The sequence below is a fragment of the Hemicordylus capensis genome, chromosome 1 (assembly GCF_027244095.1).
Source record: "Hemicordylus capensis ecotype Gifberg chromosome 1, rHemCap1.1.pri, whole genome shotgun sequence".
Lineage (NCBI taxonomy): Eukaryota > Metazoa > Chordata > Lepidosauria > Squamata > Cordylidae > Hemicordylus > Hemicordylus capensis.
In genome coordinates this window covers 226,711,261-226,738,752 of record NC_069657.1, presented here as the reverse complement: position 1 = coordinate 226,738,752, position 27,492 = coordinate 226,711,261, and the positions used below count along the sequence as shown (strand labels likewise).

At 44.6% G+C, this 27,492-nt stretch overlaps 3 protein-coding genes across 7 annotated transcripts in view; 1 reads left to right on the top strand and 2 right to left on the bottom strand.

The window, feature by feature from the left end:
• LOC128339301 (uncharacterized) overlaps positions 1-27,492 on the top strand; it is a 48,459-nt gene that overhangs the window by 9,352 nt on the left and 11,615 nt on the right. The window lies entirely within an intron of this gene.
• Positions 1,317-8,729, bottom strand: LOC128339302 (uncharacterized). 4 transcript variants are annotated; one of them, XM_053282977.1, is made up of 7 exons: positions 8,533-8,729; positions 7,070-7,174; positions 3,714-3,861; positions 3,160-3,254; positions 2,509-2,661; positions 2,309-2,405; positions 1,317-1,435 (listed from the first exon to the last, which is right to left on the bottom strand). In XM_053282977.1, exons 1-7 carry the CDS (start codon positions 8,590-8,592, stop codon positions 1,383-1,385), a joined length of 711 nt encoding a protein of 236 aa, XP_053138952.1. In that variant the 5' UTR covers positions 8,593-8,729; the 3' UTR covers positions 1,317-1,382. The 4 variants fall into 4 exon arrangements, 3 of the variants coding, with proteins under 3 accessions (XP_053138952.1, XP_053138953.1, XP_053138954.1); XM_053282978.1 differs by having other exon boundaries at positions 3,726-3,861; XM_053282979.1 differs by having other exon boundaries at positions 1,340-1,435; positions 2,327-2,405.
• On the bottom strand, positions 9,186-12,810 carry LOC128332526 (uncharacterized). Its single transcript, XM_053266887.1, has 7 exons — positions 12,594-12,810; positions 12,200-12,361; positions 11,806-11,970; positions 11,463-11,590; positions 10,489-10,620; positions 9,968-10,047; positions 9,186-9,330 (listed from the first exon to the last, which is right to left on the bottom strand). Exons 2-7 carry the CDS (start codon positions 12,351-12,353, stop codon positions 9,186-9,188), a joined length of 804 nt encoding a protein of 267 aa, XP_053122862.1. The 5' UTR covers positions 12,354-12,361; positions 12,594-12,810.

Sequence of the window (27,492 nt, the reverse complement as noted above, 5' to 3'; positions counted from 1 at the left end):
TTTGAATTTTTCTAACATTTTCTTAGATGTTTAGTCCCCCCACCCCCGTTTATTAGTTTAGCTCCACTAATGGAGAATTGAGAATTTTTTAAAAAAATATCATCTCTTTCTGTTAGACTCAGGATTCTGAAAGCTTCTGAATAAATAAATCGGAGTGGGGAAATTTACATGTATTGATTTTATTGATCTTTTTTAATATGCGGATCATTAAGTGTTGGATTTCTTATGTGGATACTCTATGAAGGTTTTATTTCAGTGGGTTTGCGTATTTCTTTATTATGCGACATTTTAAAATGTATTTCTAATCAATTATTCTCTTCTTTCTTTCTGGGTGCTTGAATTACTTATATTGCCTAGACCTGCAGTACTTCCTGGCAAAAAGACTCCTGTGTGGCTAGAACAAAGGCGAAATGATGCAGCAAGAGAAGCTGTAGGTGTGGATGTCCCATGGTGGCTTCCATTAGCGTTCGTCATGATGTGTGTGAGCACATACAGTTCATAAGATGGCAGTGAAGAATGCCATGTTAGCAGAGTCCAAGGGCAAGTGACAAGAAAAGAATGATGGCCAGATGTTGCAGTTGGATGAAAGGCGCTCTTAGGTCTCCATATCATTGAGATGATGGTTGGCTGAGTTGAAGTATCTGCCCATAGGTTGTTCTTTGTTAAGATGGCAGATTTGTGCTTCCTGAAAGATGGCTTCAAGTCTGAGGATGTTTTGCCTACATAGCGCATATGGCAATATGGACATCTGCGCTCTTTAATATATATGACAGGTGGAAGTACAGATGAGTTTCTCCCAGATGTAATAGGTTTTCTTGGTAGTGGTACTGCTAAAAGTGATGGTATTCTTTAGAAAAGTGAAAGTAATGCAGCGGCTGGATTGACAGTGGTGTGATCCAGGATTGCTGATCAGTGATTTTAGGACAGCTCTCAGTAATCGTCTGTATAGATTAGGTGGTTGATGGAAAGCAACACGTGGATGTTCTGACAGCTATTGCTGTAAGCAAATTCTGAACTTCTGGGAAAAGCTCTCAGGGTGGGGGCTGTCTTTTTATTGCCTGGTGATAGTTTGGTGAGGCAGGATGAAAGTCTACCAAAATGGGACCCTCTCTTCTTTTTGCATATTTGTTTTGCCTCTGTAGAGAATCTCTTGATATGGCTGATGTCCTATTGATGTTGTAATCGTTGAGGGTATCCACATTTTAAAAGGTGTTATTTCAGTTTCCTGATCCCTTTGAGGAATTTTGATCATGATTAATACATTTATGATATGATACATATGAAACATACATTTATGATAATACATAATACATTTAATTAAGATGTTATATGATTTTTCTCTTGATATGTTTATACTTTTATATGGAAAGGAAGGAAAGGTGTCATGGGAGGGTAGTCGGCTTAGCGGCACTGCCAAGGTCCATCAGTAAGTCACCTGAATGGGAGAGAAGAGAAGGAAAAATATAATGATGCCAGCACCATTTGACTAAGGAAAGTGTTAGGGATGGGAATCACTGTAGAACTCCTAATGTACTAAGTGGAGGAGTTGTATGTGGAGCTGGTGTTAGCATTCAGGCTCTCAAAGCAAATAGTACCGTCTGCTTCCAAAGCAGTGGGTTCTTTCACAGAAAGAACCCTGTTGGACCTATGTCATGGCTGGTATTTTTTCTAGAATAATACTGTGGTAGTAATCATTTGAGGCCACGGCATATAAAAGATGCAGCTAGAAAGCAAGTCATAGGCGTAGCTTGTATTAAGTGCCATGGAAGTTAGGTGGGCCGCTCAAAACTGGCTCTGAAAATAATCCCACGTTAGTGGATTCATTTTCTAGATAAGCATCCACATTCAGAAATTTCGCCGGAATTCTGCATTAGGTCCACATTGAATTTCTGGGTCCTGGCAGCAGGAGGAGAGGGTGGCTGGGAGGGTTACATTCATAATAGGACTACTAGATTTAGATTTGAGGTCCTTGGATGTTGCCTTGAGCCTGTAGCACCTGAAAAAGCAAGGAACTATAGGAATTTCTCTCCCAAAGGTTCCATCTTCCCAGGATGCACTGCACATGTGCATGTGGCCTGAAAAGGATTGACTTAATGCAAGGACTTGCATAAGGTTTCCTGACTAATCAAGACATGATCCCTTGGGAAGTCCAGGTCACACACATTACAGCAATATGTTTGGGACCTTTAACGCCTGAGACCAGCTATGGTACAGGGGATGGCTTTGGGTGGGGGAAAAGACTTCTACCTGCACTGTGACTCCAGGGATGTAGTTTTACCCTCCCCAATTCTTTTGAAATAGAGATTACCTTGGTTTTTTAAGATACCTTCAATTTCTTCAGGCAGCCCTTTGCTTTCTTTGATTTGGCGGAGACGACGCCAGATTTTCCTCCGGATTTCCTCCTCCTGGGGAGATGGGGAAAATGCCCAACCCACCAGAATCAGAGGCCCTTTTTGATTACATGCCACCCCCCACCCCCACTGCCATGCAGCTTAACCAGTAGCTCACCTCATACCCCATCAGTGCATCGGCCTTGCCCAGGAGGGAGTACAGCAGGATCAGTCCAGCCTCCTTAACCCTGTGGAGGGGATGATTAATGGCCCAAATCGTGGTCCTCAGGAAGGATCTTTCCTGATCTTTATTAAAGATCTCCCTGAAAACCTAAAATCAAGAATCAGCCTCAATTAATTCCCCTGAAGCCCAAAGATGTGCAACTTGATTCACATGCATTCAGCTCATAAGAACTGCTTCTCCTATTTTCCCTCTTCATTGCTTCCTTCTTTGATCTCCTCCACAGTCAGAACTGAGATGGCAAGGTGCTTGGGGAAGGACCTGCTCTTCTGCTCAGGCTACTCAGTAAAGGACCATGTGCATTGATAGATGTAGATATTCCAAACCAAAGCAATCATCATTATCTTATCAAGGTGTCATGCCACTACAGCAGGTTGAAAGTTGCATTTCCATGAACTAACATGCACTGCAGTTATTTAGCCCACTGTGTCTCTGGAGAGGTCTGTGTCAAGATGTCCTAATGCTGATTCTGGCGCTTCTTGAATGCAGAAAGTGATAAGGACGCCTCTGCCCATTCTCACACTCCCAAAAAGGGGGACAATGGGCCATTCTGGCACCCAAGGGAGCCACCCAGAGGGATCTTCTTACCTCCCCAACTCTGGCGGTGTTCAGATAGGCCAGTATTCTTTCCTCCTCCTGCCATCTCCGGCTCCACAGCTCCCCAGCGTCTCTGCTGCTCTGGCCTGAGAAGGAAACATCGGGGCTAAATAGTTATACATCCTGATGACATAGGGGGTTTCTGACAGAATGGCTGGGAGTCTTTCCGGATTCCCCCCCAAGAGGAATTGCCTGAACCCCGCCATGGCTCACTGCAGCAGTGGTCCGAAGCCAGACTTGAGAAATAAGAGGTTCGAGTCTGGTTTACGAGAGGGCCTGTATACTCATTGTCTCCATGTTTGCTCATAGGATGGGGTCTAGTGGAGAAGGGGAGATGAGGAAATCCAGCTGAATCAGCTGCTGGTCACTCACTAGCAGAGTCATCTTTGTGGAGGACACACCCTTATTGAAGGACTCGGCTGAAATCAGTGGATATAAATGGACCAAGACAAAAGACCAGGGGCTATAATCTTATTTACTGGTATTTGAAACTAAGGCATTTGTTATAGAACACATAATAATCTAGAAAGCAGTGTTGGTCTCACCAGCTTCCTTACCTTTGTGGTGGAGAAGCACCTCTAGGAGCCGGTAGATTCCCTCCCTGGCGTTTCGGCTGACATCCTTCCTGGAATCCATTATGCAGATTCCGAGTTTCGCCACATGGTGGCCCAAACTGGGGAGTTCTGCAGAGTTCTAGCAGGAAGGAAAATGAGAGGGATCTCTGTCATCCACATTGCTTTGTCAGCCCGTCCCCTTCTTTCGTGGGCAATGGATATTCCTGGGTTGGGTAGACCAGTCATCTCTTCCCTTCCTAACGTGAATAGACAAGCAGGCCCCTCCAAGAGGGTGCATTTTCCTCTCTGTCTTGGCAAGGGGTTGGTGACAGGATGAACTGGATACCTACAGCAGGGGCGTAACTACCATTAGGCAAGGGGAGGCGGTTGCCTGGGGGCCCAACCAGGGATACCTCACAGGACTCCCCACTGCCCCCTGCCCAGCCCCAAGGCCCCTCAGCCAGTTGCCCTGCTTGCCTCTCTCCTGCTTGTCCTCCTGGGGGGCCATCGAAGCAGCAGGCCAGCTGCCAAGAGCTCCTTTTCTCCCGGGCGCCTCTCAGCTGATGGGCGGGTGGGCGGGGCTTCCAGGGAGGCCTCCGTGTAGGCCTCAGTGAAGCCTGAACTGGAGTTGGCTTAAAGGGAGGCCCCAAGCAAGGAAGGAGGCAGGCAGGCAGGCAGGCAGGCAGGCAGAGTGGCCCCCACAGCTCTCTGCAGCAGACCCTCTGCCCAGCCCAGCATTTGCCAGGTAGAAGGTGGACTCCTTTTTGTGGTCACCCCCCCCCCCCCGCCCAGATATAGGGATCTGCTTGCCATAGGGCTTTGATGTGGACGGGGAGAGACTGAGACGTCTCTGAATATTTAATTTAAAACTGCTTGGAATATTTGCTGGCTTGTTTTGCAACCCAGAAGGTCTGAGTGAGAACTGTGAAGCATGTGTGGTGCTTTTCTTTTCTTTTATTTTTCTTATGTGTGAACTGCTCCCCAGTAACTCGCAGGGACTTCAGGGTCAATCTGGCCAACATGGGAATGCAGCACCTCCATTCCAGAGGAGATGTGTGTTAAAGGGCTTTCAAAGCCTCTTGTGAAAAACCTCCTGCAATCAAACTTGACTGAATTGGTTCAGAATTCTGAGAAAACAGACATAGGCTCACCCTGCATGGTTGAAAGTCTCCTTTGCTAATTTGCAGCGAGGGTCCCATTTTAATAATTAGTGTTTCTAGTGTGTTCTGGGCATTAAAAGTAGCACAAATATATAGTATTCAATGTATATCACTATATATTGTGAAGTGTGTGTGTGTGTCTTCAGTGAAATATATTTCTAGGCAGCATACATATTTTGAAATATCAGACTTAAATCCTTGGGGGCCTGGGGTGTGTGGAGGCCCTGGACTTTGAGAGGGGGGGCTTTTTAAAATCTCGTCTCTGGCCCACTCCAACCTTACTAGACCCTTGACCTACAGGTATGTTGCCAGAAGAGCAAACTCTGCCACACGTCAGGCTGAAAGAAGCCCATTTAGCTCTGAGATGAAAGGATAAGAGGCCTGTGAGTAACGTTGCTGCCAAGAGTAACTTTGCTACCACCACTCAGACCTCATTAGAAAGGATCTGAGACCAACTCTCACTTTCCCCCCATCTTGTTTGTGTGATAGCATAGTCCTTCTGCTGGTGTTGAGGGAGAGGAAATAAAACATACCTAAGTAACAAGTTTTATTGGGGGTTTTTTTTGGGGGGGGGGAATCTAAGCGTGATGGTTACAACAAGGTTTCAGATATACATAAGCATAGTGGTTTCAGAATGATGTTAAAATTCTTATAACTTACAGCTTACAGAAATGTTCTGAGTTAAGTTTCTTTCTTACTTTTCCTCCTCTCCACATAGGGGTTAGGTGCCTAACCTGATCGCTTTCTTCCTGATGTGCCTCCCCTCTCAGGACGTTCAGATCTACCCTCCGCCTCTCTGGATTTATCCTCTGCCTCTCCTTAAGCCTCACTTCTCTCTTCTCCAGAAAAGTCCCTCCTGTTCACTACTCCTCCCTTGACCCAAGCCTCCAGCTTAGCTTCTCCCTCTTCATTGTCTGACCAATTGTCATCCAACTGATTTTTAACTATCACCTCTCTCTTACTCTGCCTGCCCCCTCCTGGAGCTTTTCCACATGGGGCTTGGGGTGTATTCCTATGAGGGTGGGATTTAGACCAAATTCATTACTATGTCAGCAAGGTACTGTTCACCTAGCAAGCGGAATTATACAGGTTTTATCTTTACAAATGGAGCTTAATTCAGAGTATCTGCATCCAAAAAGAGTTGCACTTCCTAAAATGTTTTCCTGGGATACTCTGTCATTCTGCAGATACGATGCTGATGTGTGGAGAGACCCCACAGATAAAGTGGATCAAGATGAGATGGAGGGGTGGCTTTGCCGAGTCTTTGCTGACATGATAGCACTCTGGGCAGACTTGTTTCCTGTGCCCTGGAATCAACTTCCATTCATTCATTTCTCTTTTTTCTTTAATTTTAAAAATTCTTCCTTCCTGAAAAGCTCAACTCATTTTTTTAAAATTAAAATTAATTTGTCATGGATCTTGGCCAAGCAGCGACATGTCTCTATTGCCAGCTACAAGGGTGTTTTTTGTTTTGTTTTTTAACGTAGGAATCAATGGAAAATTATAAAAAAATTCTTAAGTTGGGGAGGGCTGGCCATGGAGCTCTTTAACCAAGCTCTGTTGTAGCACATGATAGCAGGATTCTGTGTATTAAATTTGAAGCCCTTGAGAGAATGGTTTGATTTTTAATAATTTTTTAGACAGGGAGGGTGCTTTCCCTGTTGCTCTTGCACAAGGCTGCCACCTGGTGGCTGATTGCAGTCTTGTGCAAGATCAACAGGGAAATTAAAAAAGAAAAAAGTGAAATGCCCTCCCTGTCAGGGAAAAAAAAAAAATTAAAAATCAGCCAAGTGACTGATTAGCTTTGAATTTAGTACACAGAGTCCCGCTATCCTGAGCTAGAACTGTGCCTGGTTTCAGAGCTCCATGAAATGCATCTCTGGTCTTCGGAGACCAGAGGAAGGTGCAGACAAGGCCAATCTCACTTCCCCACTTTGATTCTTGGCTTTCCCTCTGTTGCCCTCAAATCGAAGGGACAAATGTGAGCTCAAAAGGAAACAGCTCCAGAGACTGGGACAAGTCTTCAGGCCACTTCGATGCAAGGAGTCCAGCCTTCAGACTCACTCCACAAAGCAAGAAGAGAATAAGGATTTCCACTTGCTTCTCTTGCTATGGTTGCCTCCCAAAACAAGGACTCTCTTGGCCTTCAAAACCAAGTTATGCCAACCTGTGTGTGGTAATACTCACATCACAATCAGGCATCATGACACTAAAGCGGAGCAAGCTGGCGCATTGTTTGCTGGCTCGTGCTCTCTCCTGGGCATTCCTGGAGAGGATCCAGATGTTGATGTGCTGAAAGAGAAACAGCACCGCAGAATCTCATTACATGCAGCTAACATTTATTTATTTACAGTATTTAACATGGCCCTATACCACCCCAGATGCAAGTCCCTATACAGTTCACAATCTTAAAAAAAACCCTGTTAAAATATTAACCCAATTAAAAGAGTTTAGAACACAGATTAAAAACTCTAAAACCTAAAACTTTAAAATGATAAACCAAAAGCCTGACTTTATTTAGCAACTGACCCTATCCACCCCCAGCACAGTACCTTCCGTGACTTTTGTTGGTGTCTCGCTTACATTTCTTTTTAGATTGTGAGCCCTTTGGGGACAGGGATCCATCTTATTTATTTATTATTTTTCTGTGTAAACCGCCCTGAGCCATTTTGGAAGGGCGGTATAGAAATTGAACGAACAAACAAACAAACAAACAGGTATGTTTCGTATAAAAGGAATGCTTGGCTACTCAGGGCTCTTTCCAGGAAACAGGGAGTCATAGTCCTGTTTTTAAGTTCCTTTTGTCTCTGTCACGCCGTATGAACTCTTGACTATCCCCGTGCCTCATCACACAACTGCCTCCCGCATGGACTTAGTCAGGGACTCCAGTGAAGCCTCTGGTCTGGAAAGAAGGAGTCGGATTTCCTCCTGTTCTCACCTCTCCTCCTCTGCCCTCTGTTTTTCTGTGGGAATCTGTCAACTGCTCATACTGAGGTGTCGGAAGCCTGTGTGATGCACCTGTGAGGGACCTATCTAGCTTTCTCATGCCCCTTTGCCTGGATTTGAAACTATTCCTCCAGCCACTCCTGTACACGTATAGCAGAATTTCTTCACAGAGCTGGTGGCAGTTCTTCCCCTATGCCCTTATATTGGCTAAGAGTCAAGTTGAGAATCCTTTTGGGGGGAGCCAGGGTCAAGGGCAGTATTGATTTGCCACAGGGAGCATTTAAGTATCTGCTCAGCCACCTGCTCCCTAAAGTGGTGCTTTCAAGGAGAAGCTTTACCTCTTGAATCTGTGCATGTATAGTCTAGCCCTTTGTGTCCAGGAGAGGAAGTGAGTGGCTTCCCAGAGATCTCTAGGATGGAACAGGTGAGTCTGCTCAGTTGTTTCTCTCCTGCGTCTCTTTGATTTGGGGATACTGTTCCTGATCAAGCTTTTATTCAGAGATGTGTAGAGCATATGTGATGCTGTTCAACAGCATGTTGTATGAGATTGCGCATGATGTTCCTGCCTTTTCCGTTGGGCTGCCAATCACAGAAGAGCCACAGTGGTGCATGGTGGGCATTCCCGCTGACTACATGTGGCCCAGGTGTCCATCTCTCCCTGCCGGGCTCTCCTTCCCACCTCACCACCTCTTCAATGTTCTTACCTCCAGGAGGGACAAGAGATGCTGTGTGGTTGGGGCCTCTGACAAAAAACCCCTCAGCATCAGCTCCAGATTGTCTGCTGCGAGTTTGTGCAGAGCCTGAAAGAAAAGAGAGAGCCAGTGTGTAATTGCGGCACTCCCCCCAGGCCCCGCCCTCCAGCATGTCAACAAAGAGGAGCTCAGCACAGTCAAGGCGAGAGCCTTCCATCAAAGCCATTCCATGGATTCCGGATGACAAAATAGACCAGTGACCTTCACTGGTTATGCGGCAGAGGCTGCCAGCACTCGCCCATTCTTCTGCCACTTCCACATCTCCTTCTGCCTTCTGCCACAGGCCTGTGATTGGTCCAGTGCCCCCACCCCTAGCAGCATGTGACCCAGTGGCGAGCGGGGAGTGTGCACACTGAGGGGGCTCTCCAGGCACCTTCCTGTCTTTCCCGTCTCTCGCTGCTACTCAGAAGGCACAGCAGAAGGCATGGGGGAGCATGGGCCTTGTCAGCCGGGGGTGAGGACAGGAAAGTCGAGGCCACCAGCGGCCCACAAGCCATGCAATGAAGGAGGTGGAAAGAGACTGTGTCAGCACCCGTGAATCACCTCCTCTGCTTTGTTTGCCCACTGCACCCCTGAAGATAGAAGGTATCTCAGGGAATTAGCAATCATGGCTCCAGGAGGTGTGTTTGATGAATTCCATAAGAATGTACCTGTTTGTGGACATGTCCTGCTTGCACCTCTATGACCCCGCGAACAGCGAAGTGCAGGATCGCAGACTCTAGCTCTGGGTCAGTTGGAGGCTTGATTTTGCTGGCAGGGTAGAGGGGAAAGATAAGTTATGCAGGGTGGGGGAGAGGCTGTCATCCTCAGGTGCAGCCCAAGGCATTTGGGAGCCTGAGATGAGGCGCAAATTGCTGCCACACCTTGCTCCCCCCCAAGTCCTACCTGGAGCTTTTACACACATGGCTTTTAGTTCGAATATCCTCCAGAATAGAGAGCGTGAGTCCACATATCAGCTGGATTTACCCCAAAGTCGTTGCAGGCTATCGGGCCAGTTCAGACACGACTCTGTTCCCTCCCGAATTATGGCTTCGCATTCTGGCTTAGCCCAAATTACTGTATGTCCAGCATTAAAAAATATTTTATTTTCAGCAGCTTCCAGAGGAATCAATACTCCGCTGGGGCCATCACAGAGCCAATACATCCCCGTTCTTTTTCCAGCCACTTGTACTGATAGTGTTGTGGGCCAAAGGGAAGACCCCTTCTTTTTTATAGGCAATTTCCGTTTCCTTTTCTGCCCGTGTCTCTCCCCTTTATTTTAACTGCTCTGGGGCTTTTGAGCAGGTCTGAAGGTTTTCTCCCCTCACTCGCCCCTTTCACTGCACCCCTTTTGCCAGTCTTCTTGGCTTATTGTGAAGAGAGATCCCCCTTCTCCCAGAAAAGATACCTGAGGCAGGAGACGGCAGCCATGGCATAAAGCAGGAGAATGGTAGGCCCAGACTGCACAGGGGACTTCTCCATCACCACCTGAGAAAGACCAAGGGCCAAAACAGAGCAGAGAAGCATCAATTCATGATGCTTCCTAGTAGGGGTTATTTCAGCCCACTCTTGAGCTTTCCTTCCAACCCCATCCAACCTTCCAACCTTCCTTCCAAAGCACTTGTCTTTATCTTCATCGACCACTTAACTCCCTTGAGTGGGAATTATAATTACTCCGCAGTCTTGTGGCTGTTTTTAAGTGGACTTAGTGGTCCTGTTCCAAAAGGCTGCATTGTCCTACTCTCTAGCAAATCCGCAAGCCTTTCTTTTACAGAACCTTCTCAAGATAAGCTTGTGAGCTGCCCTGGGAGCAGTTTGGTGTTAAAAGGCGGAATCTATATTGATTACACAAATGTGTTGACCTCCCAGTCCCACCCCTTATTTAACTTCCATCTTTTCACTCGATTTCTGGTCCTCTTTCTCACTCACCACGATTGCTTTTATCAGTTGTCCTTTGCTGTAGGGGAGATCCAGACTCTCCTGGCCGCTCTTATATGCAGCCTTGCAGCAAGCACAGAGGACCGCGAGGAAATGGACATCCTCATCCTGATTGCTGGCTCTCTGAAGTTGCAAGAGAGTCAAGCAGTTAGGTAAGAGAGGACATTCTGATAGAGTCCAGCACCCATCCCGCGGTGGCTCTGAATGAGAGAGGAATTGAGGACTTTCCCACCCTGCATAGCATTCTGCTAGTGCACAGAGAGATGGCAGAACTGAAAAGGGGATGGAATCAAAAGGGGTGGGATCCTGTAGGCTACTATGGAAACTGTTCTGGGCTCCGTGGCTGCTTCTGCTCCAGTCATTTCCCCCCAGAGGCACACATTTCCTCCATTCAGTGTTTTCAGGGGATCCAGATGACACGGAGGGCAGGGCAACCCAGCACTTTCCAGTATTTCCAATGATGCCCTCTTGTCTTTTTCCACACCCTCTTTGTGGTGCAATTTGGGAGTTAAAATGCAAGGGCAGAGCCAGAATATCCAGGCACGGCACTCTGGAGGCTTCCCAGGACTTCCGTCCCTTAAAGGAAATCCTTAAATAGGCTTCTGCCCCTTGTCTCAGTTGTTTCCTGTTCACTTGTGTGCCTCTGAATCAGCCCAAGTTGCAGAAGCCACTTGGAAAGAAAGGAGTGAGGACTGAGGAGGCAGAAATGGAATAAAGGAGCAGGTGCTGAATGGGGCTTAATTCTGAATCTCATCATGCAGTAAGATCATGACGGTCGGGAGAGGCATTGCTGATTTTCACAGGGAATATCACCGTGACAGTCCTATATGACATGTCATGTGGAACCACCGTTCGTGCCCACCCCCCTCCCTTCCATCTGATGGCAGAAAAGCCATTGGAAAGGTAAAGGTCCAGAACATGGAAGCAACCTGTGGAGGAAGCACCTGGGATGTGGGGTTTTGTACCTCCTCTCTGTCCTCCATATGCCGGTGGATGATTTCCATGAGATCCTCATCCACTTTCCAGTCCTCCACCTCAGAGTGGTAGGAGCTGGAGGAGAAAAGGGAGCAGTACATGCTGCTGACCACTGAATCTGGGGGAAAGAACAGGAAGAATGTGCAGACATATTAATACACCCATCTGTGTCCTTCTTCCAAAAAGGACCCAGGTTCTTCTCACTGAAACCCTCTTTGTTTAGGAAGAGTATAGCTACCTTGGAACCTGCTCTGCCTCCCAGCCTCACCTATTGGCCTCAATTTCTAAGATTCTCAACCCCTAAATCCCCCCAATTCCTGAGCATCTCCTCACCTCCAGACTGGTTCCAAACTGCTCTGGAGCTTTGGCTGTCCATGTAGCCCATGTTTTCCCATCTGGAGACCCGCTCTTTTGGGCTGCCCACGGTTAGCTCCTCATCCAGTTTATGGTCCTCCAGCTGGGATTGGTCTGAGACGAGGGAGCAGTGCATACTGCTCACTGATGAATATGGGCGAAAGAACATGAAGAATGTGGAGACATATTAATGCACCCATCTGTGTCCTTCTTCCAAAAAGGACCCAGTTTCTTCTCACTGGTTCCTATTGTTTAGGAAGAGTATAGCGACCTGGGAACCTGCTTTGCCTCCCAGCCTCACCTATTGGCCTCAATTTCTAAGATTCTCCATTCCCAACCCCTAAATCCCCCCAAATCCTGAGCATCTCCTCACCTCCAGACTGGTTCCAATCTGCTCTGGAGCTTTGCCTCTCAGTTTCACTTTGGTCTTCCCAGACCGTCTGTGTTGAGCGGTCCACCATGACCTCCTCAACCAGTTCTAGGTTCTGCAGCTGGGACTGGTCTGAGGAGTCGAGGGAGCAGTGCATACCGCTCACTGATGAATATGGGGGAAAGAACATGAAGAATGTGGAGACATATTAATGCACCCATCTGTGTCCTTCCTCCAAAAAGGACCCAGTTTCTTCTCACTGGATCCCTCTTTGTTTAGGAAGAGTATAGCGACCTGGGAACCTGCTCTGCCTCCCAGCCTCACCTATTGGCCTCAGTTTCTAAGATTCTTAACCCCTAAATCCACCCTGCCCCCTCAATCCTGAGCATCTCCTTACCTCCAGACAGGTTTTCAAGTCCTCTGGAGCTTTGCCTGTCTTTGTGTGCATCCCTCCCATTCTTGAGAGCGACAGCCTCCCTCCTCCTGCAGAGATGATACCATTTTGCTCTGGGAGGGGCTGGTGGAGTGCTGATGCCAACCCCCCCCTGCTGCTCAGGTTCCTGTTGCTCTTTTGGTTTTCTGCAGCAGGCAATGAAGTGCCAGCTCTTGGGATGATCAGCCATGGGAACTGTGGCACCCTCTTCTTTTCTCTTGCTGCTTCCTTCTGGTGGACCAGACTTGGGCCTCCGGTTACGTAGGAGGGTCCGCAGCCTTTGCAGCCTAGAACCGAGTGGAAAGAAGATGAGAGGTGGGGCTTGCAGGGTCCTCCTGCTCTTTGCCCCTAGACTGAGCTTGGGCCACCTGTTTGGAAATGTTGCTCTAATATGTCCAGCCAGTAGGTGGCACTAGCCTTTGCTTAAAAGGGTCAAATGAATGGTCCAGCACCTGGACTCATGAAGATACAGGTGTATTGAAGCATTAGAGCATGCCCTGAGGACAACCTCTATTAAAAAGATGCTTGCCTTAGATAGAGAGGAGGAAGCCCCAAGGCTCTCCTGTAATCACAATAAGAATGATAGAATCAGAAAGTAGAAACCTCTATGAAATCCTACTTACATCTTGCTCCCTTTGTTTCTCTCACTAAAAGAAAGCCTAAGCACAAACACAGATGCACGTATGCACGCTTTCTTTCTATCTCTTTTTGTCAATATGTTATACTCTCTCTATATACAACTATATATGTTGTATATACAACATATATACAACGATATATGTAATATAATAATAATATAATACAACTATATATGTTGTATATGTCAATATACAACACTATAACAGAGCAGAGAAAAGCATATGCTTCTGCTCCCAGATAGCACCTCTGCTCATGTGACCGATGAGTGAGCAAAGGGGAGTTGTAACAAGTGAGGTCATGTCCCAATGGACCATTGTTCCTCCTGAGTTCCATTGTGACATTTCTCTGAGTGGCTTTTAATCTATGTTGAGCCTCTGAAATTACTTCTGATTTTCTAGATATGTTTTCAGTGGCTCTTGGACAACCGGTTCCATAATCAGAGGGGCACCCAGGGAATTTTGGAGCATAGACCTAAAGGTTTTTGAAGGCTCCTCTCACACACACAAACACTATTTCACACACATTTTTAACGTGACCACACCACCTGGGACAGACTAAAAAGGATTTGGGGACCCCCAAGGGGACTGGAGGCCCTGGACTTCAGCCCGGAAGTCCAGGGGTAAGAGCGCCTCTGTCCATAGCCATAATAACCAAAATACTTTAGACTTATGACTAGAGAAAAAGAATGAGAAGGAATCAGAAAACCCTCTTTCTTTATTTTTGGTGGCAGCTTTGGTCTCCTGCCCAGATTGTCCAATTATTAAAAGTCACTCCTCAGTGCTAACTGCAGGGCCGGTGTTACCATCAGGCCAACTGGGGAGCCGATTAGGGCGCAGAACTCAGAGGGGCGCAGAATGCAGACCTCAGAGGGGTCGCAAATAGTCTGGCACCGGCCCTGGCTAACTGGCCTACCCACAATTCTAAGTTGGCATTTCAAAGTAGTGCTAATGGACTGACAAGGCCACAACACCTATTTGCATGGCATTGCTTTGTTTTGCCTTCCCTCTGGGTCATATGATTAGTGCTGCTTATAGCAGATTCAAGCTATATGCAGCATTGTGCAACCCTCTTTTGAATGTAACATGGTAATAGCTTTCCTTCTCCACCGAGAGTTGAGAATTAACTTGAGCACAAAAAAGTTTACATAGCAAAATAATTGAGAAAATGGCTCCCTGTCTACAATCTAGAAATAAACACAACTGAAACACCATCAACAGCAATGTGAGAAATGTTACTTTCCAAGCCTTTACACCCCCAGATTCCTCCAAGAAGGGTTTTCTCTGCTACCACCGGCAGTTCCAGGCAGGCTGGATGCCTGAAATAAAAGTACTTGAGCCCCCAACTCACACAAGCAAGTTCAATTGTGCTGCTGCTGCTGCTACTACTTATATACCACTTTTCAACACAAGTTCTCAAAGCGGTTTACACAGAATTTTTTAAAAAAATTAAGATGGTTTCCTGTCCCCAAAGGGCTCATAATTTAAACAGGAAAATAAGGTAGACACCAGCATGCTAATATGGGTTGTGGGCAACCCCCTACATTCCAGAAACTTTCAGTAGCATGATCTAAAGTGGAGTGGCCCCTTCAGAATGCAGTTTGTTCAGTACTAAAGATGTTATTCACTTCACCCCTCAACTAATTTTTAATTAAGATATATGGCATAGAGTTTGTGTTGGAGGAAATGACTTACAATGAAATGAACCTATGTCTAGGTTCTGGCTACATGTTGGTCAGTGAGAGACCTATAGAAACATGGTGCTGAGCGAGCAAGCTAGAAGCATTCTGTGGAGAAGGAGGAAGTCACTCCCAGGAAGTTTCTGAGTACATTCAATCAACTGAGGGGTCATAGCGGCAGAGATCATCGGGAAAGAGTAGGAGACCCTGACTGACTATCTCTACTCCCAATGCCTAGTTGTCATTAGGGTTACTGGTGCAAAAGGTTGATGCCATGCGGAGCTGAATCTCCAACAGATTGCCAGTTATTGACAGGAGACTTATAGGTTTATAATTTTAAGGATCTAGTTTAGAACCTTTTTAGCCTACTTTCCAGTAGGCTTATGAGATCACCCGGCATTCTGTGTCTGTGTCTGTGTGTCCGTCCGTGTGTTTGTCCATCCGTGTGTTCCCGCCCCCCATCAACTTTGCAACGCCTGGACCAATATGAACCAGATTGGGTAGAGTTGTAGGGACACATAGGAACACCCCAACGGCATAGTCTGTGATGATGTCATCCCCCCCAATCCAAGATGGCGGACACCTAAACCTTTAGGCACATGTGGGCTAACTTGTGAACCGCCTAACCGCTTTGAACCAAATTTGCTACAGCTGTTGAGACACACAGGGATTTCCAAATGGCATCCAAATGGCATCCCCCTGCTAACTTGGCAAAGAGGCACATTTTAATGTGGTGATTCTCTTTATTTAGCAGGGGGAAAGTAACTGGCCCTATTCACCCCAGCACAGTACCTCCAGTGACTGTTGCTGGTGTCTATCTTGTGTTGCTTTTTAGATTGTGAGCCCTTCGGGGACAGGGTTCCATCTTATTTGTTTGTTATTTCTCAGTGCAAACCTCCCTGAGCCATTTTTGGAAGGCCGGTATAGAAATCGGATGAATGAATGAAAGAATGAATGATGTCATCCACTCCAATTCGGGTTTGGTATTGGAGTCGCCTAGGCTTGTGGTGCTGGGCAACTTCAATGTTCATTTCGGGACCAATTTGTCCAGGCTCAGGAGTTCATAGCAGCTATGACGATTATGGGCCTATCTCAGGTGGTCTCGAGACCAACGCACATTGCAGGTCACACGCATGATTTGGTCTTTCACTCTGATCAGGGTGGTGTTCTGTGGGTGAAAGTGAAGCAGCTTTTCAAACAGCACCACATAAAATGGCATGTCACTAATTTTTCTGTCATTTCAGATGGCAAACAACATAAAACTACATCACATATTTAGCTGGAAGACTTGATGTGTGAGCACTGCAAGATATTCCCCTCGGGGGATGAAGCCGCTCTGGAAAGAGCAGAAGGTTTCAAGTTCCCTCCCTGGCTTCTCCAAAATAGAACTGAGAGAGATTCCTGCCTGCAACCTTGGAGAAGCCACTGCCAGTCTGTGAAGACAATACTGAGCTAGATAGACCAATGGTCTGATTCAGTATATGGCAGTTTCCTATGTTCCTATGTCATTTTAAAATGTAGCACATCCCTAATTACAACTGTCTTAGGGGAACAGATCAGTAGATAAGTAGTTATGAGCTGCCCCAAGTAGTAGAGCCCCTGGTGGCGCAGTGGTAAAACTGCCGCCCTGTAACCAGAAGGTTACAAGTTCGATCCTGACCAGGGGCTCAAGGTTGACTCATCCTTCCGAGGTCAACATCCTTCCAGAATGTTGGGGGGCAATATGCTAAATCATTGTAAACCGCTTAGAGAGCTTCCAGCTATAGAGCAGTATATAAATGTAAGTGCTATTGCTATTACTATTGCTAGTGTGCTGCAAGCCGAGCAGGGTATAAATATGTTTGTTGTTGTTGTTCTTTACACAGTCAGACAGGTGTTATTGACTGGCTTGTTTTATCCAGACATCGAGTCCTTCCTAAGGACCTGGGATGGCTGAATTTTATTATCAATGTTGTTGCTGATATTATTATACATATCGTCGCAGAATATAGGCCGTTCCCAGTAAAGTTGCTTTTTGTAATTGGCTGATGGTGATTTCTGTGGCCCCTATGGTATTGAGGTGCTCTTCAAGTTGTTTTGGAATTGCACCTAGGTGCCAATTACTACTGGGATTATTTTGGTCTTCTTCTGCCATAGCCTTTCAATTTCAATTTGTAGATCTTTGTATTTGGTGATTTTTTCTATTTCTTTTTCTTCTATTCTGCTATCTCCTGGTATTGCTATGTCGATTATTTTGACTTGTTTTTCTTTCTTCTCGACTACAGTTATATCTGGTGTATTGTGTGGCAGATGTTTGTCTGTTTGTAGTCGGAAGTCCCATAATATTTTTACATCTTCCATTTTCTACAACTTTTTCAATTTGATGGTCCCACCCATTTTTGGCTACAGGTAGCTTGTATTTTTTGCAGATGTTCCAGTATATCATCCCTGCTACTTTGTCATGCCTTTGCTTGTAGTCAGTCTGTGTGATCTTTTTACAACAGCTGATTAGGTGGTCCACGGTTTCATCTGCTTCTTTACAAAGGTGGCACTTGCTGTTTGTGGTTGATGTTTTGACTTTTGCTCTTATTGCATTTGTTCTTAGTGCCTGTTCTTGTGCAGCCAGTATTAAACCGTCTGTTTCTTTCTTCAAGTTGCCATTCTTAAGCCATTGCCAGGTCTTGGTGATGTCTGATTTTCCACTTATATTGTGCAAATATTGGCCATGCAGGGACTTATTTCAACATTTTTCTGCTTGGTTCTTGACTTGTTCTTTCTTGTAGGCCTGCTTTGTTTCATTGGTGTTGAATAGTTTCGCATTATTGACCATTTGAAGTGCATCTTTTTCACTGCCCTTGATATATTCTTCAAGGCCTCTTTTCTCCTCCTCTACTGTTTGATGGACTTGCAGCATTCCTCTTCCACCTGAGCTGCGAGGGAGGTATAGCCTATCGACATCATTGCGGGGGTGCAGAGCAAGAGCATGATTGATGGTCATGATTTTCCTGGTCTTACGCTCTAGCATCTCTCGCTCTGCCTGGGTCCAGTCTATTATTCCTGCAGTGTATCTGATAACAGGTATAACCCAGGTGTTTATGGCTTGTATGGTGTTCCCGCCATTGAGTTTGGACTTGAGGATTTTTCTAACTCTCCTGATGTATTCACTTCCAATTTTTATTTTCACTTCAGTGTGTGCGATGTTATCAGCCTGGAGAATGCCCAAGTATTTGTAATGTTCTTTCTCTTCCAGGTTCTTGATCTTGCTTCCATTGGGCAGTTCTATTCCTTCTGTTTTTCTTATTTTCCCTCTGTTCATTATTAATGCAGCACACTTGTCTAGTCCAAACTCTATTGCTATATCGCTACTGAATATACGGACAGTGTTTAGCAGTGATTCGATTTCTGACTGGAACTTTCCATACAACTTCAGATCGTCCATGTACAGCAGATGGTTGATTTGACTGGATGTTTTAGATGTTTGGTATCCGAGGCCTGTTTTGTTGAGTATTTGTGAAAGTGGGGTCATGGCGATTACAAACAACAGAGAGGATAGTGAGTCCCCTTGGAAAATGCCTCTTCTAATGTTAACCTGTCCAAGTGTCTCACCATTGATTGTTAACTGTGCACTCCACATGCTCATTGCTTTTTTATATAAATATCTGAATGTTTTTGCTGACCCCAGTTGTTTCTAAACATTTTAGTATCCATGTGTGAGGCAATGAATCGAAGGCTTTCTTGTAGTCAATCCATGCAACACTTAGATTGGTTTTTCTTCTCTTGCAATTTTCTAAAATCATTTTGTCAATCAGCAGCTGGTCTTTTGTGCCTCTGGTGTTTGGGCAATTTCCTTTCTGTTCAACTGGAAGCTGTTTGTTAGTTAATAAGTGTTGCATCACTTCATCTGCTATTATTCCAGTTAATAATTTGAACATGGTTGGCAGACAGGTTATCGGTCTATAATTACTTGGAAATGCACCTTTTGCTGGGTCTTTCATTATGAGGGGAGTTTTCCCAGTTGTTAGCCGTTGTTCAATATCACCTCCTTGCAAAATGTGATTGAACTGTTTTGATAGTTGTTTATGAAGGCTTGTTAGGTGTTTAAGCCAAAAGCCATGCAGTTCATCGTCGCCTGGAGCACTCCAATTTTTAATTATCTTTGCTCTTTCACTTATTAATTCTGGTTATTGTTAGATCTTGCATTTGTTGGTTACATTTTTTGACCTCTTTCATCCAGTCTGCTTTTTTATTATAATCTATTGGATTGTCCCATAATTTTCCCCAGAATAGCATTGTTTCTTCTTTAAAATATGCTTTATTATTATTATTATTATTATTATTATTATTATTATTATTATTATTATTATTATTAAAGATGGCAGCCACGTGAACATCTGAGGAGCAAGTGGTCTAATTTGTGGACTGTCTAACCAATTTAGACCAAATTAGGTACAGTTGCAGTGAGTGACATATAAGAAAACCTCAATGGCATTCTTTGTGATGATGTCATCCATGCTGATCCAAGATGGCAGACGGACTAACTTTTAGGCTCAAGTGGGCTAACTTGTGAACCACTTAACCGATTCGAACCAAATTTACTACAGCTGTAGCGACACATAGGCATGTCCTAATGGTGTGGTGTGTGTGATGTCATTCACTTTAATTCAAGGTGGCGGCCACATGAACATCTGAGGCACAAGTGCGCTAATTTGTGGACTGCCTAACCTATTTGAACCAAATTGGGTATGTTTGCAGTGAGTGACGCACACAGACACCTTGATGGCAAAGCTTGTGATCATGTCATCAAAGCCGATTTAAGATGGCAAACGCATAAACTTTTAAGGCCGAAGAGGGCTAACTTGTGGACCGCTTAACTGATTTGAACCAAATTTGCTGCAGCTGTAGGGACACATAGGGACACCTCAATGGCTAGTTTGTGATGATGTCATCTACCCCAATCCAAGATGGTGGACACATGAACACCTGAGGTTCAAGTGGGCTAATTTTGTGTACTTTCTAACTGATCGGAACCAAATTACGTACAGTTGTAGTGAGTGATACATAGGGACACCTCAGTGAAGTAGTTTGTGATGATGCCATCCACTCTGACTCATGATGGTGGAAGCATAAAGCTTTGAGACTCAAGTGAGCTAACTTGTGAACCGCTTAACCAATTTGAACCAAATTTGCTACAGATGTAGAGACACATAGGGTTTTCCAAATGGTATAGAAATTGAATAAACAAATAAATAATAAATGGTGTGGTGTGTGATGATGTCATCCACTCCAATTCAAGATGGTGGCCACATGAACTTCTTAGGTGCAAGCGGACTAATTTGTGGGCTGTCTAACCAATTTAAGCCTAATTAGGTACAGTTGCAGTGAGTGACACATAGAGACACCTCAACGGCTATCTGGTTGACTGGGTAGTTTGTTGTGATATCACCCAACCCAACCCAAGATGGCAGATGCATAAACTTTTGAGGCGCAAGTGCACTAACTTGAGGACTGTCTAGCCGATTTGATCCAAATTTGGAACAGCTGTAGTGAATGACACACAGGGACACCTCAATGGTGCAGTTCGTAGTGATGACATCCACTCCAATCCAAGATAGTGGACATATGAACATTTGAGGCACAAGAGATCGAACTTGTGGACCTTGATTTGCACCAAATTTAGTCCAGATGAAGAGACAGTGAAAGGAAAGTAGGCTGATTGGTTCTTGCTAGATCAACTTGTTTATAAAGTGTTTTAAGCCAGCTTTGGGGAATACAGCCAAAAATATCAATATGGGTGAACAATGAAGTGAGAGGTTTTACTCACCAGTGAACATTAGATTTGAACAATTCAGAAGGAATTGACCTGGAGCCTTCTCAGATTTTAACTGTGCTATAAAATTGAATATCTCCAGCTCTGAGACTGGTTTCTACTCAGGCAACCCTTCAGTGGGGAACTCTGATTTAACATTCTGAATAGGGAACCGGCTGGACGGCACACTTTACTTTTAATTCTCTTGCAAAACCATTACAAGTGGGGGGAAATGTTCCCATGTGATTTTCAGGAATCGTTTGCTATGTCATAACCAGTAAGTGTTGCTGTGATCATTTGCCAACACTTTACTGTTCTTATTTATTGTGGCCACTATCAATATTTCCCAGCTGTTTTTTTCTGCTGTTTTCTTTCTTGGTTAAGAGATTCTTATAATTATTCCTCAGCTGAACATAGGTATGTGGTAATACTTTGACACTAGAAGCTCTGTATTGCTAATATTGATCATGAACATTCCTCTTCAGTTTTATACAATGAGGCAGCCCTCCTCTTAGCCCAGATTAGCGGACCGAGCGCTCCGCTAACCCGGGTATTTTGGTCGTGTGTTGCCATGGTATGACTCTGCACTGTGGCAAAACACAAGTAGACCCCTGGCGGAGAGCCTAATGCAGCCTCCCGGCTCAGGGGTCTCTCCATCATGCCCTGTGCGCTCACGTGGCACCGTGTGGCCCCTGATCCCTTGCCAGCTCCGTGACAGAGTCGGCTATTGGTTCGGCTGCCATGGGCTGCTTCCCTCTGCGGGGAGAGCGGCTTAATCCCGCTCTCCCCGCAGAACGCTATCTGGCAGGTCTCACTGATCGTGAGACCAGCCTCAATCTCTATCAAACTAACGATTTCCCCTTATTGAGTTGAAACATCCAATTGACTGGGTAATAGTCAAATGTTTATAGAGAACTACAATCACGGTGTCATAAGCTACTAATTCTGAGACTAATGAATCACTTTCTATGGCTTTAATGATAAAAGATCAGGACATTTTAGTAGAGCATATTGTCAAGTTTAAATGACCACCTAAGTCTCCTTGAATTGATATTTCCAAGAGCTTTAAGATAGGCTCACAATACTTTTTGTGGAAAGGGAAGACTGGCACGTTCATTCTTAATTCCAATGGTCTGCTGATGGTCACTAAAGACCTGGGTATTTATTGTTAAGCTATTGACAGTCATTTGACTTGGAGATTACCATCTCATCAATAGATCAACTTCCTGCTAGAGTGCTGTAAGTATATTTGCCAGTAAGGTCTCCACAAGTGGAGCCATGTAAGTGTCTCAAGCGACTCCGCAATTTAAACTGAAATCATGTAAAACCTGCAGCATTGATAATATTGTCTTTAGAGTTTCTCAGCTTTACTCCAAAGTCCTCATCATTTCCTCCTGCTTTATTAGACTTAGAGGAATAAAAGATATAATCCGTTCAAGCATCGAAATCTCCAGCCATGACCACGTAAGCTGATGTGTGTTGAATTCCTGACTTCAATAGACATTGTTCTTGATTAGTCCAGCAGGTCCCCTTACAATTTTTTGAATTGGCAGGTTGGAGAGATATAACTAATAATCAGAGAAATATGTCTAATTTTAACAATAAAAGTTATTGCTACTGCCTAAATAAGCTAGTGTGGCATTTAAAGTAGAAGCTAGAACGCTGGCATCTCATCCACATGGTCTAAGTTTCTGCTCGGCTGCAACTGCTTCTAATGTCAAACCCTGATGCCTATTTAATTCTATTCTATTTTGGGCCCAAGTTTCTTGAAATCATAATATATCAAACTGATGTATATATTCTAAGAACTCATTGAAGCTATTCTCACGAGCAGCAAAGACCAGGCGAGGGAAGCCCATCCCAGTTTTTGCTGCTCGTGAGAATCGCTGGGAGCCACACGACTCCCGGTGGTGGTGCGGCAGTGAGGCCTCTTAGGTAGCCCACCACTTCACCCAGGTTTTGGCCATGAGTGTGCCCAAACACCGGGCTACCTGATCGTGTGCCTGCTGCAGCTGCTTGCAGCCGCGGCGGACAAATTCAGGGGGGAGAGGGGCTCCCAGGAATGCACCGCGCACTTGCACAGTCATGATTGGGGCCCTGGGGGTGGGACACCATGCGGCAGTGCTTCCCTGCACCAGACCCCCGGAGCTGCTGGGCAAGGCCTGGCGAAGCACAGGTGGCCCGCAGGAGAGCCAACACCCATCTGGGAGGGCGATTTGCACGCCCAGAGACCTCACTGTGATCCTCTGTGGGGAGGTAAGCGCTTTCAGGCTTCCTCCCCGCATAAGAGGGTAGCCCTTCTCGCCCATCGTGAGATGGGCTTCATTATCTGCTGTCTTATTAGCCCATCCAGCTAATTCCATGAAAGAAAGTAGAAATAACTGGAATATGTTTTGGATCTTAGATTGTCTACATGTAGGTTCAGTTATTCCTAGCTGATTAACGTAGGTACTGCCAGTTTTGGGGTTTATTCTGATTTCTGAGCCTTCATTTCAGTAAGTGATTTCGTAGGGTTTGAGCTCAACCTGGTTAGTTATGTTGGTGACTTTGCTATTCTTGAAGGAGCATTGATTTTAAATTAACTAATACTGAGTCAATTTCCTTTGGAGAAAAATGGCTACTGACTTCGATTTACTTCATTATTCTTATCAATGGTAATTTGTGGATGTACTACTGCACGTGTTTGTGGATTTTCTGAAAAAACGGTCAAATCCTCTTCAGTTGTCTCTTCATTTCTTTTACTAACGCATTCTAAAGACACTGATCTATTTATAATAGCTTGTTGTTCAATTAAAGCAAGATGGAGAAGGATTGAAATAGTTGTTGTTCTTCAGGTTCTGGGCTTTCTATTTGCAAAGATCTATCACTTAAAACCCTTTTTGACAGAACTTGTTTCTGGACTCAGAATTGCTTCTTTACCTGGATTAATTAGTGACATTCTTTTCATGTTAGGAGGAATCTTGATAGTTTTAGTAATGCTAGGTGGTTGTTTAGCTAAATTACATATAGAAATAGATAAAGGTTTTACAAACCTCGCCAGGCCTTGCCCAGCAGCTCCGGGGGTCTGGCGCATGGAAGTACTGCTGCATGGTGTCCTACCCCCAGGGCCCCAATCACGATTGTGCAAGTGCGCAGTGCATTCCTGGGAGCCCCTCTCCCCTCTGAGTTTGTCCGCCACGGCTGCAAGCAGCTGCAGCAGGCACACGATCAGGTAGCCCGGTGTTTGGGCACACTCGCGGCCAAAACCTGAGTGAAGTGCTGGGCTACGTAAGAGGCCTCACTGCCGCGCCACCACCGGGAGTCGTGTGGCTCCCAGCGATTCTCACGAGCAGCAAAAACCGGGATGGGCTTCCCTCGCCTGGTCTTTGCTGCTCGTGAGAATAGCTTCAATGATTCTTGGAATATATACATCAGTTTGATATATTATGATTTCAAGAAACTTGGGCCCAAAATAGAATAGAATTAAATAGGCATCAGGGTTTGACATTAGAAGCAGTTGCAGCCGAGCAGAAACGTAGACCATGTGGATGAGATGCCAGCGTTCTAGCTTCTACTTTAAATGCCACACTAGCTTATTTAGGCAGTAGCAATAACTTTTATTGTTAAAATTAGACACATTTATCTGATTATTAGTTATATCTCTCCAACCCACCAATTCAAATTTGTAAGGGGACCTGCTGGACTAATCAAGAACAATGTCTATTGAAGTCAGGAATTCAACACCCATCAGCTTACGTGGTCATGGCTGGAGATTTCAATGCTTGAATGGATTATATCTTTTATTCCTCTAAGTCTAATAAAGCAGGAGGAAATGATGAGGACTTTGGAGTAAAGAGTTTCTAAAGACAATATTATCAATGCTGCAGGTTTTACATGATTTCAGTTTAAATTGAGGAGTCGCTTGAGACACTTACATGGCTCCACTTGTGGAGACCTTACCGGCAAATATACTTACAGCACTCTAGCAGGAAGTTGATCTATTGATGAGATATTAATCTCTAAGTCAAACAAGTGTCAATAGCTTTACAATAAGTACCCAGGTCTTTAGTGACCATCAGCAGACCATTGGAATTAAGAATGAACGTGCCGGTCTTCCCTTTGCACAAAAAGTATTGAGAGCCTATCTTAAAGCTCTTGGAAATATCAATTCAAGGAGACTTAGGTGGTCATTTAAACTTGACAGTATGCTCTACTAAAATGTCCTGATCTTCAATTTTTTAGAAATATATATCTTTATTATTTCCACGGTTTCTTTCAAGATGATGATGATATTCCTTTCTCTTCCGCAATGGTTTTATTATTTGTTATGAATACTTTATAACAATACTTTGAGAAGCTTAACTGAATGAACAGTTTGTGATGCAAACAATTGGAAGGAAATTGTGAAGGATTAGATATACCTATAGGGGGGAGATCTCACTGTCATAGTGTGTGATAGCTGATGCTCCCAGTTGTAGGTTATAAAGATCAGTTATGGCTGAATTTAGTCTCCCTCTTCATGAAAGGATATCTTTCCATTTATCTCTCCGGTTGGTTTGTTTATTTTTTCATTATATAAGGAGGGGGACTATTAAAGGCTTAGCTGATTTCTGTCAATTACTTTATTGTGGTGTTTTGTTCACCTGTTTAGGACGAGATGGGAATTTTGATTATTTATTGGTGGATATGTGGCTTTGTATTTACAATACACATACTATTTCTGTTATGGCAAAACTAGCGTGTTTTTTAAAAATTGTTTTCTTCTCCATTGATCAATCTTGTTTGGAATCGTTTGAATATATAGTTGCCTAATAACTAATTAAACTCAGGGGGAGTGTTCTGTGAGAGGTTTAGGTTCTATTTTCTCTGACGATTAGATTTATAGTTGAGCTTACAGATACTAATATGATTTTTGTATTGCTGTCTTCTGAACCTCTCATGGATTTTTTAGGAGGTAGCTGTGCTGAACTGCGTTTGGAGAAGACAGCCAGTATGAAGTGACTGATGTGATCTATGGTGTGCTTTGGGCGCAGAACCATGCAGAACCAGCGTATCTTCTGTCTGAGGGATCCTCCCCCTTTATTTTATTGGAATTATATAGTGCATTGAAGCACATTTAAAATTACATACTAAGACATATGTGAGACGTACATTTGAGATACATTTAAAACTACATCTCTATTTTAGAGTTCTTATTAGCAGGATTGAATTCGTGAATTCCGTTTAGATTCCTTCATCTCTTATTTATAACATTGAAATTTAAGTGGAAGATAGGTGCAACTGAACTTTATAACATTTGGTGGTGGTCTGCTGCTGAGGTTCCTGCAGTAAACCTGTTATACCCTTGTTTTGATAGAACAAGGATTTTAAAATTCACTGAACTCGTTTTTGGTTTTGCTAGATTCATGGATTTTTTTTTAGGCAGGGAGCCATTTTCTCAATTATTTTGCTAATTTGCTAATAACTGCTTTGAAAGCTTTTTTGTGCTCAAGTTAATTCTCAACTCTCGGTGGAAAAGAAAAGCTATTACCATGTTACATTCAAAAGAGGGTTGCACAATGCTGCATACAGCTTGAATCTGCTATAAGCGGCACTAATCATAAACCCCAAAGGGAATGCAAAACGAAGTAATGCCATGCAAATAGGTGTGGTGGCCTTGTCAGTCCATTAGCACTACTTTCACATGCCAACTTAGAATTGTGGGAAGGCCAGATAGCCAGGGCCGGTGCCAGACTATTTTGTGACCCCTCTGAGTTCTGTACTCTGCGCCCCTCTGAGTTCTGCACCTTAAGTGGCTGCCTAGTTGGCCTGATGGTAACACCGGCCCTGCAGTTAGCACTGAGGAGTGACTTTTAACAATCTTCCAAAGATAAAGAAAGAGGGTTTTCTGATTCCTTCTCATTCTTATTTCTCTAGTCATAAGTCTAAAGTATTTTGGTTATCATGGCTATGGACAGAGGCGCTCTTACCCCTGGACTTCCAGGCTGAAGTCCAGGGCCTCCAGTCCCCTTGGGGGACCCCAAATCCTTTTTAGTCTGTCCCGGGTGGTGTGGTCACGCTAAAAGTGTGTGTGAAATACTGTTTGTGTGTGTGGGAGGGGCCTTCAAAAACCTTTAGGTCCATGCTCCAAAATTCCCTAGGTGCCCCTCTGATTATGGAACCGGTTGTCCAAGAGCCACTGAAAACATATCTAGAAAATCAGAAGTAAATTCAGAGGCTCAACATAGATCAAAAGCCACTCAGAGAAATGAAACATTGGGACTCAGGAGGAAAAATGGTCCATTGGGACATGACCTCTCTTGTTACACCTCCCCCTGCTCACTCATCGGTCACATGAGCAGAGGTGCTTTCTGGGAGCAGAAGCATATGCTTTTCTCTGCTGTGTTATAGTGTTGGATCACTATATTGACAAAAAGAGAGAGAAAGAAAGCGTGCACACGTGCATCTGTGTTTGTGCTTGAGCTTTCTGTTAGTCAGAGAAACACAAAGGGAGCAAGATGTAAGTAGGATTTCATAGAGGTTTCTACTTTCTGATTCTATCATTCTCTTTGTGATTTCAGGAGAGCCTTGGGGCTTCCTCTTCTCTATCTAAGGCAAGGATCTTTTTAATAGAGATTGTCCTCAGGGCATGCTCTGATGCTTCAATACACCTGTGTGTGTATCTTCATGAGTCCAGGTGCTGAACCATTCATTTGACCCTTTTAAGCAAAGGCTAGTGCCACCTACTGGCTGGACATATTACAGCAACATTTCCAAACAGGTGGCCCAAGCTCACTCTAGGGACA